General features: G+C 40.3%; 2 protein-coding genes across 5 annotated transcripts in view; both read left to right on the top strand.

Moving 5' to 3' along the window:
* LOC121515928 (ecto-NOX disulfide-thiol exchanger 2-like) overlaps positions 1-5,096 on the top strand; it is a 149,948-nt gene extending 144,852 nt beyond the window's left edge. For 3 of the 4 annotated variants that reach the window (XM_041796880.1, XM_041796881.1, XM_041796879.1), the window contains one exon: positions 4,315-5,095. In XM_041796880.1, the coding sequence (XP_041652814.1) occupies positions 4,315-4,446 (132 nt within the window). In that variant the 3' untranslated portion in view covers positions 4,447-5,095. Of the gene's footprint in view, positions 1-4,314 lie in introns of all 4 variants that reach the window. The other variant, XM_041796882.1, reaches the window with a different exon arrangement.
* Positions 5,097-6,472: 1,376 nt separating this feature from the next.
* Positions 6,473-8,381, top strand: LOC121516741 (nicotinamide riboside kinase 2-like; the record flags this gene model as incomplete). The annotated part of the gene is made up of 2 exons (XM_041798147.1): positions 6,473-6,574; positions 7,968-8,381. Coding segments are annotated over exons 1-2 (516 nt in total), but the record flags the coding sequence as incomplete, so codon positions are not given.
* Positions 8,382-12,102: the final 3,721 nt, after the last annotated feature.

Below are 12,102 nucleotides of genomic sequence, written 5' to 3'. Positions count from 1 at the left end.
TTGCTAGATTTTTGCCACTTTTAAACCTTTTTTGATACTTTGCCATTCTTTAACCCCTCTATAACCGCTTTTCCTGCATGTTTTATCTCCTTTGTGCCTTTTGTATCCATTTTTGCCACTGTTTAACCCCTTTTTATTACTTTTTTTGCACCATCTTTGCCATTTTTAACTAATTTTTGAAACTTTTGCCCATTCTTTCCTCCTTTACCCATCTTGCCATTGTGCCATTCTCAAACCCATTTTCAACACTTAATCTGGTCATTTTTGCAGCATTTCCACCAGTCTTAACCCATTTTTTTAAACAAACATATTTTTTAAATATTTACTTATAATGGCTGATAAGTGATTTTTGTAAAAACAGATCAAACATCAAGTCATTTGAAAAGATTTTCAGTATTACTAGTTTTTTGGGTGGATTTAACAGCTGCAGACATTTAAAGTCAACCCTTAAAACCACAATATTTTCTTTTCTTACTTTTTTGAATTTAATGATCTTCTGGGGGCCGGATAGGAAGCTTTGAGGGGCCTGATTTGGCCGCCAGTTGATCAGTGATATAGGGGAAGGCTCCAAGGAAAAATGGTTGGGAAACACTGCTTTAGTTGAACGTTACCAGGTAAATATAGTTGGGCTCTCTTCCTTGCACAGCACTGGCTGTGGAACCACACTCCTGGAGAGGGGCTGGACTCTCTTTTACTTCGGAGTTGCCCCTTGAGAGAGGCTCTGGGAGGGCGTGGGGATACTCCTAAGCACCCAGGTGAGCACTTGGGCACGTCCAACTGGGCGGAGACCCTGAGGCACTCGCAGAACCTAAAAGAGGGATTATACAGTATACCCTATCTGGCCTGGGAGCGCCTCAGAATCCTCCAGGAGGAACTGGAAAACATCTGGAACATCTGAATATGCATCTAAATGCTGTATCTCTTTAAAACATCAATATAATGCTGTTACTGCAAAGAGCAAAAAAATATTGTGGTATAAATTCTGGTCATATCACGCAGCCCCGTGAGGTCGCAGAGGTTTTTGATCCGAGTGCTGCTGTTTCTCACTAGATTGGCGCTCGTCACAGCTGATTGAATCGTTCATAATTCTGGTTAATTCTGTGTCGACTTCCATGAAATGTTTAATTTGGAGCATGAGGTTCATAAGTTCAGAAGGTTACAGCTCATGGTCAGTATAAATCCTCCGAGCTAAAAGGAATCAAATTTGACAAGTGGCGTTTGAAATCTACTTTAAATTCTGTGAATGCTTTAAATCATGTCTGAGTGCAGCAGAGAAAACATTTAAAGAGAGAAAACTAGATAGATGCAGTTATTTTAACTGCTTTGAAGTAGAATCCAAATACAGTGAAAACTCAGAGAAAGGATATTGAACTTACAGACAGTCTGTCTCAAGTTTGCACCCTGATATCTTATAGCTCTGATGTTTTTTTTATTTCCCTTATTACTAAAACTCAAATTATATGGCCAAAAGTATGAAGTCACACAGGTGAGCTATTGAATTCAGGTGTTTCAGTCAGACCAAATGTCACAGATGGCTGAGTCACTAGTCCCTTTAACCCATTTGGACCCAAAGCCACCTTGAAACATCCTTTAAAGCAGGGGTGTCAAACTCAAGGCCCGGGGGGCCAAATCCGGCCCATGGTACACTTACACTCAGCCCGCTAGGTCACATCATATTCTTATTATAACTGGCCCTAAAATATGAGGTCTGCAGATTTCCTCCAGTATAAAACTGTAAACTTAACCTTGATGTTACGAAAAGGCAGAAAAATGTGAAAACAAATAAAGAGAAAAAATAATTAGCTAAAAAGAAATGTGAGGAAAGAAAATAATTTGTGCTTTTATTTCATATTTCAATTTTGTATTGCATAATTATGACTTCAATCTATTATTTGGACTTTTATTTCATAATTTGACATTTTGCATTTATTATTTTCACTTTTTATCTCATATTTAGACCTTTTCAATTTATTATTTCAACCTTTATCTCATATTTTGACCTTTTAGGTGCACCTTTTTAAATTTTAACTCATATTTTTTGCCTTAAAAACATGATTGTGACTTTCTTTTTTATTTACTATTTTATTTACCTTTTAAAAGCATTATTTTAACTTCTAATTTCATTTTTTGACCTTTTGAACCAGTAAGTTAGACTTTTTATCTCAGGTTTTGAGTTTTTTAACTAATCATTTTGACTTTTAAATCTCAAAATCATTTTTCATCAGTGCTAATTTTTCCCCTTACTTTATTACTGGAGAAAATAAGGTTGACAGTTTGGTTGAAAGGGGACCCTGTTAGGCCCTCATGGTAGACCTTAATTCAGAATCCCCCCCTCTGTGACTGAGTTTGACACCCCTGCCCTAAAGTTTAATTTTGTCTGAAAACAATCCCCCAAACCCCTGAGGGTTTTCTGAAAAACTGCATCAAATCTCAAACCTGAATTTCTCAGCTTCTGGAGCAGATAGAGAGTCCTGAAGTTCATTAGCATTTTTTTAATCATAGACTTCCTCCTCTTTAAACATGCCCCATCTTGGTCCCAAGCCACATCATTATCTAGGCCGTCCCGATTGTTCTCTTCATTTTAAATAATGCGGTTCTGTCCCGACTCTCACTGAGGTTGTCAGCTATTCTCTTTGTCACTGCTCAGCTTCAGAAACTTTTTCAACCATTGGAGGTTAGAGAAGCTAAAGCCAAAATATTTTTTCATCTCTTACACCCTCTAGCAGTGTTACTCAACCCTACTAAACCAAAGAGCCAAATAGTTTAAAAATACCTTTGCAAGAGCCACAATCTAAGTGGTGATAAGTGGCAAAAACAGCTTGAAGTAGCAATAAAAATAAGCTAAAGATGGCAAAAATGGTAAAAGAGAAAAAAGGTGGGTGAAAAAGGGCAAAAACGGGGAGGAAAAAGTGGAGAAAGGGTCAGAAAGTAGCAAAAATGTGACCAAAAACCTGAGTTATAGGTGGCAAAAACATGGCAAAAAGTGACTAAAATAGACAAAACGCAGTCAAGAGTGGCAAAAATGGGCAAAAAATAGGAAAAAGTGGTATTCAAAGGCAAAAGGTAGCTTAAATTGGTGAAAATGTGGAGAAAAATGGTGGAAAGGGGCAAAAACGGGATAAGAGTGGAAAAAATGTGCAAAAAAGTCAGGGAAAAAGTAGTTATTAATGGCAAAAGGTAGCTTAAATGGATAAAAAGTGGAAAAAACGTCTATAAAAGGGCAAAAAGTTTCCCATTTATTAAGGTTTTCTTGGGGAAAAGTAGTTTAAATAAAGTTATAAAAGAGCCACAAATCATCACAAAAGAGCCACACGTGGCTCCAGAGCCACACGTTGAGTATCACTGCTCTAGCATCTGTTGTGATGCATCTGGTTGCAGTTTATTGGTCAGGCGAATTTCCCATCAGGTCTTCAAGCATCCACACTGTGTGAGTGAATGTAGCGTCCTGTCTGCATGGCTGAAAGAAGCATTCACAGGAGACATTCAAACATCCAACCTGAAAGCGTCAGATTTGAGGTGACTTTGAGTTTGTAATTGGTGGAGGAATTGATTTGTCATGTCAGGAACGTTGTCGTGTGCACAAAGCTAGCCATCTTTAGACAGCAGCGTCTCTTTGAATGCGCTCATCACCGCCATGACTCATCCTCACACAAAGAGAAAGGATTGTGACTCTTGTTTGCCCGTATGAGTTTGAATGCATTGCACGCTGCTCGTCTGCACACATCACGTAGCCCACAGAGTTTTTGTCAATACCTGATGAGACTCCAAACAACAAGAGCCGCTCCTCTGCTTATCTACACGCTCCACGCACAGCTGCATTGTGTGCAGCATCACACGCGTCCTATCTCTGTCACAGACTTTGATGCATGCTGACATCAACACAGGGCTGAACAATAATGCAAGACGCTGTCAGCTATAGCGTGTACAGTGGATTTGGGTGGACTTAACTTTGGATTTTAAACAGCTTGAGATCCTCAGTGCACTAAGGCTCCAGAAAGAAAACTGTAAGGGACCTGAGTTAAACTCTTGAGGAGCCCGAGGGATGGTGGACTCCACCAGCTGCAGAGAAAGGAAACTCAGCAGATCATTATGTATGTGAAAATATAATTCTGTGCCATGCAAAATAGATTTCTTTTATTTAAATAAAATGTCACAGCCCTGGGGCGTCCCTGTAGATCTCCTTGTAGTGCATATGTCCCATGCATAAATGCCAGGAGAATAAACTGAACAGGGATGTAAAAGCACAGCACCTTGGGTATTATAACTATGTGCACTAAGCTTCCTTCTAACCATACTCTGATTGTGTCTCTGCAGATTAACCCCGGTGAGGTGGAGGCTCTTCTCTCCCGGCTGCCCTGCACCTTCAGACAGGAGCTGACCGGCGTCGGGGCCAGTCTGGAGAAACGCTGGAACTTCTGCGGCTTCCAGGGCATCAAGAGCACGTAGACTCTGCCGGTGACACTTCTGGGACGTGGAGGAGACGACAGACAAGGCCGGACGTGATGGACGCTGCAGAGACATGAAGGACAGAGTACAAAAACCCAGAGCTATCAAAGACTGTGGACTGTACCTGAGTGTTCGGGGCACACAGACAACTGAGGAGAGCAGAAGGATGTTACATGAGCGTTTCGGGGACTCTGTACAGGCAGCAGAGGCTGAAACAAGCAGCATCACCATGGTTACGGGAATAATATCGCCAAATCACAGCAACTGAGCCTTCATGAGCGTGGACTCTGAGTGAGTTTCTCAGAGTCTGCAGGTTATTTTCAGACATATCGCCTCTGGGAGTCCCAGGAGTGCACCGATTTCTACAGTCACTGGATTATAATGCAGTTATTGTTCACACGAGCAGGACATCGGACTTTCAGGACCTACACTCAGCTCTGTCGGAGGTTTTCAGTGGTAGCGTTAAAGTCGTTGAAGTTCCAGGACCAACGTACTGAACTGAGCCTGATGAAAGGACTCAGAGACCAGATGATCTGATCTAATGCTCTAAGGCAGACTGGAGTGGGGCCTGATGCTTTTCTTTGTTTGTTTTTTGTAGTTGAAAAAGTATTTTTTGGGATGCAAATTTGCAGAACTTCTTATTGTTATTTTTATATGAAAAATAAATTAATTTATATGACTACATCTCCCTTGTAAATGTCCCTTCATGTTTTAGGATATAGTCTCTTTTAGAGATGCACAAAATTGATAATCATATGTACAGCAGATGTTTACAGTCTATGTGTTAGCTGTAGATAAAATCATTGAGAATATATCCATCTACGTTAAGGGGGACATATTATGCAAAAAGCATTTTTTAGGCCTTTCTAACAAACATATGTGCTCCTGGCCTGTCCACAATCCCCTCAAGGTTCAGAAAAATCCATTCCCCTCACCCCTCCCTTTCTCCACCTTTCAGAAAATGTGTGCTGAATCAACCCGTTCTCAGATTTTCCCCACATGATGTCATATGAGGAATAAGCCCCGCCTCCATGTTCAGTTGGCCCTCCCCTATTGTAAGAAAGTTCCACCCTCCTCCTCTGATCTTGGATCAGGAGAGCCACATCCATTTCCGGAGAGGGGCGGAGTCAGGGGCGGAGTCAAACAGCTGTAAGATTTAAAGCCACAGACACAGAAGTAAGTAAAGTTTATTTGTATAGCACTTTTCACAGACAGCAGTCACAAAGTGCTTTACACAGATGAAACATACAGAGAATAAAAGTGATGATAATGAAATCATAACTGAATAATTGTCGGGCATCCAGAGCTTTATAAAATGTACACACTCCAGCAGGCCGGATAGCTTTGAGGCTTCACTGGACTTAAATGTGAAAATGAGCTGCAGATCATCTGCATATATATACGGAATTTCATATTAAAACTCTGTATAATTTTTCCAAGAGGCAGAAGATAAAGAGAGAAGAGCAAGGGCCCCAGGACAGAGCCCTGTGGCACCCCGCAGGACAGTGGAGAGGACTCAGAGACACAATCATTAATACTCAGAGAAAAAGTTCAGTTGGAAAGACAAGATGAAAACCAGTTTAATGCAGTTCCTGAAATGCCAACCCAATCATGAAGCCTATTTAATATTTTACAATGGTCGACAGAGTCAACAGCAGAGCTAATATCAAGGAGAACCAGCACTGAACAATCCCCCGTATCACAGGACGTTAAAATGTCATTTGACACCCTCAAAAGAGCAGTTTCAGTTTTTTCTAAAATCAGATTGAAATCTGTCATACATATTGTGTGTCTCCAACCAAGATATCGGTTGATTTGCCACTATTTTTTCCAGGAGTTTAGATAAGAAAGGAAGTTTGGATATTGGTCTATAATTCATGGGTAGAGATGGATCTAAACTGGATTTCTTAGAAATGGGTTGGTGAGTGGGCAGCACGGCGGCACAGTGGTTAGCGCTGTTGCCTCACAGCAAGAAGAAAGCTGGTTCACTTCCCGGTCAGGACCTTTTTGTGCAGAGTTTGCACGCATGCGTGGGTTCTCTCCAGGTTCTCCAACCATCCGACCATCCGACCACCCGACCACCACCAAAGACATGCTCATTGGGTTAATTGATCATTCTAAATTGCCTGTAGGTGTGAGTGTGAGCATTCCTGGTTGTCTGTCTCTATATGACAGCCCTCTGATTGACTGGCGACCAGTCCAGGGTGTACCCCACCTTTCACCCAATGAAAGCCAGGATAGGCTCCAAGGGGATAAGTGGTATAAAGAATGGATGGATGGATTTAGTTCATATCTGATTAAGATATTTTGACTTAAATCTTTTAGATAACATAAAGGCTTTTGCGAGGACCCCTCTGTATTTCACCTCCTGCAACAACTACATCTACAAACACAGTCAGCTGAAAGTCACCAGTTAGCACGGTCACTAAACAAACTGCTACACCAGGAGCATTCCATCCATGCACGGAGGAAAATGTTTGGGAAAAGGAGGATAATTGAGCTGATCTGACCACTGGTCATCAGTCTGAGCTGATCTGATGGTATTATTGATTACTGATGTTTGGTTTTATACATTTTAAGCTCAAATAACTAGCATATTCCCTGCAGCCTGAGCACTCTTATGAGTCTTATGATCTCTTGTGGTGTCCTTCAGTAGTCATGTATATTTACATGAACGCTCATGATGCAGCCAGACGCGTACATGAACACAAGGTAGCCTAAGACCTGAGCCAGCTCCATCTCTCTGTTATTCGGTTGATCTAAAGTTAGTCTGAGATTTGACTGGTCTCACAAGTCTCCTGTAACCAAAAGCACGCCATCACTCAGGCTTTGTCCCGTTATTTCTACAGTCTATGATGAGTTGAAATTATGAAGCCCTATAAAGGAAGTGAAAGGACATTTTTCACAGAGCTGAAACCTCATTAAAATCCCTCTGAGAGTAACTGATGGTGCTCACCTTCACGTCAGACTTGTTTTTAACATGCCAGCAGTTTAAATGCCACAGTGGGACTCTGGCATACAGCAGGCCCATATGTCAGCCTGGTAGGGGATTTAATCTGTGTCACTATGTCAAGGATGTGTGTGTTTGTGTGTGTGCCTACCTGTAACCTTGGCGTCCAAATGCAGCAGGAGGGAACAGATGCACCGCATGCTGGAAGGCTGAAATGATGGCGATGTTACACAAACAGATCACAGAGAGAGACTTGTTAATTAAACTGTCAAAATAAAAGGACAAACACAGTAATCCAAGGTTTAAGCTACGTGTTTTAACTACGCCTGATGCAGAAGTAGCAAAGATTCAGGAGCCGTCAGCTCCGAAAATCAATCAGTTCATCCCGTAGTGTGTCACAGTGAATGACACACGGCCAACACCCGGCAGACACCTCACGACCTCCTGACAGGAAGTCTAGCGTGTTTGATTTTGTCCTGCCCTCTGTCATATGTTCTGTAACGTCAGGGAAGTTGACCAATGAGAGCATGCATGCGCTAAAGCCACAAATGTACACACACCATATGATGAGGTGGTCCATCAGGATGACTTCTTCAAGCCCCACCATCAAATTGAAGTTGGTGAAGATGGCTTTAAGCAGTACAATGTCATCAATGCTCTGGACATGGACGCCATGATGAGTACGATCTACACATGGTTGGATAACCTGGTGAAGTTTGAGAAATCTCATGGTGTTAATAACTCCCTGGACACTAAGATCGTCCCAAAGTCTGACACTAAGGAGGAGGAGACTCACATCCTTATTGTGGAAGGCTTTCTGCTTTACACCTACGAACCTCTGATCGATGTGCTGAACCAACGTTACTTTATTTCCATCCCATATGAAGAATGCAAAAAGAGGAGGTGCTCTAGGAACTACACGGTGCCAGATCCACCCGGCCTGTTCGACGGCCACGTCTGCCCCATGTATTTGAAACACAAGAACATCACAAAATGAACAGCAAATGAAAACAAATAAAGAAAAAAGTCATAAAAAATCCAATGCTATTTTAACCTCTGCTGTTACCAACCTTGTCCTTAGATGCATTATGCAATAAGGCCAATTTGCACAGGAAGTGGTGTTTTCCCCAGATACCTGCATAATGGCTCAGTGTCTCCATATGCCAATGCATATTTGTGGAGATTGGTCTATAACACAATAAGGGGAGCATTTTATCTTTTGCTTTCTGACTTATTTACAAAGTTTTAGAGTGTGCACTTTAATGGTGAAGCTTTAATGCAGCATCACACCGTTTGGCTGCACGGAGACGGACACATATTCAAACATGTCAATGAGGGGGGATGAGGAGGGGCATTAACTGAAGCAAAAGGTGCAACAATTTGGGATTTTATTTAAAATCACTACACATTTACAATGTTTTTATGGCACCAGTTTCAAACCAGTACTTCAAAGAAGTCTTCAGAGAGATATCAGGACAACTGGAGCAACGGTGTGGCATGAAAATCAATACAGACATACACGCCAGCAGGGATTTTATATTGTAGTGTTAGGGGGCGGGGTTAGGAAACATGAAACATGAAACCCAGCCAGGAAAGAGATGAAAAACTTTCTAACAGTCTAAATTCAAAATTCAGTCACATATAGATCTCAGAGTTTTCACATGTTTACAGCAACCATATTCCAACATATCTAGAGTGTGAAGCCACTAAGTTTGGATTTCACTTCACAGGGTCTTTAAAGTAGTGGGGTCATAATGTTGACAGAGGTGTTAAAGATCAGAATGATGGCAGACAAAGACTAAAAAAGTGATGGCGGTAATGAAAATCAGATGTTTGATAAAGGAAAGGAAGTTTCCCGTATGAGTGGCGTCTATGAAAATATGATCTATGACTTATGTCCGTTGTCTTATATTCAGATTCTTGCCTGGTCATTTACAGTATACATTAGGTGTGTTTTCAAGGAGCAGCAGAGAGCCTTCATATTCTAACCTAGTTGTGTCGGGCTGATTTATTCAGCGACAGTATAGTCCCTGTGAAGATCAGCCCTCCAATGACACGCCACGTCAGCAGAGGTGGAAAGAGAGGACAGAAAAGAAAAAGAAATAACCTAAAAAAGAGATTCAATCCTTTAAAGTGGAGCAGTGAAGTTTTGGGTTTTCAAACCCTCTGTCTGACTTTTTGATCCTTCTGTTCCCTCCATCTGTCGTTTTATTTTAACATTTCCAGCTCGACTCAATTAGAAGAATGAGAGGAAACGTCAATGAGGGAAAAGTCGGCCACTAATGTGATCAGACACACCGAAACTTTCTCTCCATCACCCTTTGACTTTCACTCACAACGACAGACTTTACACTCTCTCAAATGTGAACTGATTAGGCTGGCTGCTGTTTCTGACTTTTAAAGAAAGTTCCTGGTCCAACTTTTGAAGACAAAGTCAGAAGAAGGAAAGTCAAACAGTCCATTGGATTAAAAATCACTGAATAATATAAAAAAGCTGTGCAGGTTTTAATGGAAAGTCTCTGGTTTATTAAGGGCAAAGCACCGAGGATGTGAGGATCCTTTTAAAATCCTAGCACGCTTTCTTCCTCGAAGTTCCTCACTTTTCAGTGCCTTCACATGCTCAAAAACTCACCACAGTTGGCAGGCACATCAGCCCGGGTGAAAAATTTGATATTTTATGGATCTACAATAGTGCCCCATAACCACTTTTAAAGTGGAGCAAGTTTTACCTGAAATGATGAAATTTTGCAGGCATGTCTGACATCCCAGTCCTGCCATGATGGTGTATTCCCAACAGGAAATCAGCCATTATGAGAAACTAATAAAACTTGTTTCCAGCATCCTAATGTCACCCCATTTTATCATGTAAAGCTCACAGATCTGCAGCTAAAGCCATCAGTGAGAATATGCATTACACGCCATTAAACAGGAAGTAGTTTTTTGAAGGGCTTTAAACCCTTGTACTGGCATAAATATTGGTAGAAATGAGCCAGACATAAGAAGGATTTGGGTTATGTTAGTGAGCATGGGAAAGTAGCTCAGTGGCGCCCCCTACAAGAATTCAAAATTTCAGCCCCTGCAGCATGTTGCACCACTTACTGTAAAATTTGGCTGGCATGAGTATCATGCCACAATCTACGAATGAGTGTGTCATCATTTTTAATTTTATCTCATATTTTAACCTTTAAAACTTATCATTTTGAATTTTTTTCTTACATCTAGATCTTTTCAATTCTTACATATAACTTTTATTCTGAATTAATGAGCTTTTTTTTTCGAAAATTTAACTTATTTTTTTGAATCTTATCTCATATTTTGATCTTTATAACTCATTATTTTAAATCTTATTTAGCACTTTAACTGTTAACAACCATGATTTTAACTTTAGGCTTTTTTTTTGTCAGTATTATTTATCATCAATGATACCTTTCTGTCCCCTTTAACTGGTTACTGGTGAAGATGAGGTTGACAGTTAATGGGAAATTTTGACCCAGTAGGCCCTCAGGTCAGACCCAAATTCAGAATTAGGCCCCTGCTGTGATTGAGTCCGACATCCCTGATATAGAGTAACAGATATTCAATCCTGGTGTGAATCAAATGTTCAGGCTTTAAGAAGTGAGAATCTGGACCCATTTGATCACCTTCAGGCTCTGGACAGATATGTTGGACAAGGATTTCCAAAACCAACCTTAAAACACCAACCAGTGGAAGATCTTTGGAAAAACTGTGCCGATCTCTTTGGACAAGACTAAAGTCTTGTTAAATCAATCCTGAGGCTTTTCCAGCAGCATCTGGTCTCATAACACCCTACCAACTCCTACTGAGTGAATCTAAACAAATTCAAGTTTTGCATAGAGCTAGAAAAGATCATGTTAAAAGGCATTTCTTCAGTTTTGGTAAAGAACTTAAAGGGTGTGAATGTACCGGTTTGTTAAATGTCGATGTCTCACCATTAGACAGGAAGTGTACCATTACTCAACAAACTGCTTCCACCAGTTTTTACCACATTTGCCCCTTGAACCATTATGCTGCTTTTGAACCCCTTTTCACCAATTTATCTGCCTGTTTTTCCACTTTATTGCCATTTTAACACATTTTGTCACCTTTTTTGCCCATAATTCACACCTTAAACTCATTTTGCCACTTTTTATCCGTTTTAACCTCTTTTTGCACATTTGTGACCATTTTCTGCCTTTCTCAACCCATTTTTGCTGCTTTTATCCCAGTTTTGCTTCTCTGACCCATTTTTAACAACTTTTTGCCCAATATTTCCACTCTGTTACCACATTTTTGTCCACTTTTTCTGCAGTTTTTGCCACATCTAACCCATTTGTTGTCCATTATTCCAATCTTTGACACTTTAACCCCTTAATGCCTGAAAATACAAATAATAGCCAGAAAATTCTAATTTTTTGGAGGTGAAATTTTTATTTAACTTTCTACTGAAATTTAGAGAAGTCCACATTTCCATAAAATTTAACAAATATATTTTTAGTATCTAATTTCATTCATTAGTTGTTTTGGTGACTGATAATCCATTTGAGGGCATTTTTTATCATTTATCAGATTGTATTCAGAATTTTTTTTTAGTTATTTATTGATTATATTGATGGGATAGAGGTATTATAAAATTATGTATTAAATATGCGACAACAGGCATTAAGGGGTTAAACCAATTTTGCTACTTTTTAGCAGCTTTTCAGCAT

This window comes from Cheilinus undulatus, linkage group 10 (genome assembly GCF_018320785.1).
Source record: "Cheilinus undulatus linkage group 10, ASM1832078v1, whole genome shotgun sequence".
NCBI lineage: Eukaryota > Metazoa > Chordata > Actinopteri > Labriformes > Labridae > Cheilinus > Cheilinus undulatus.
Note: the sequence above shows the minus strand (reverse complement) of the source record. Positions and strands in the feature narration are given on the sequence as shown.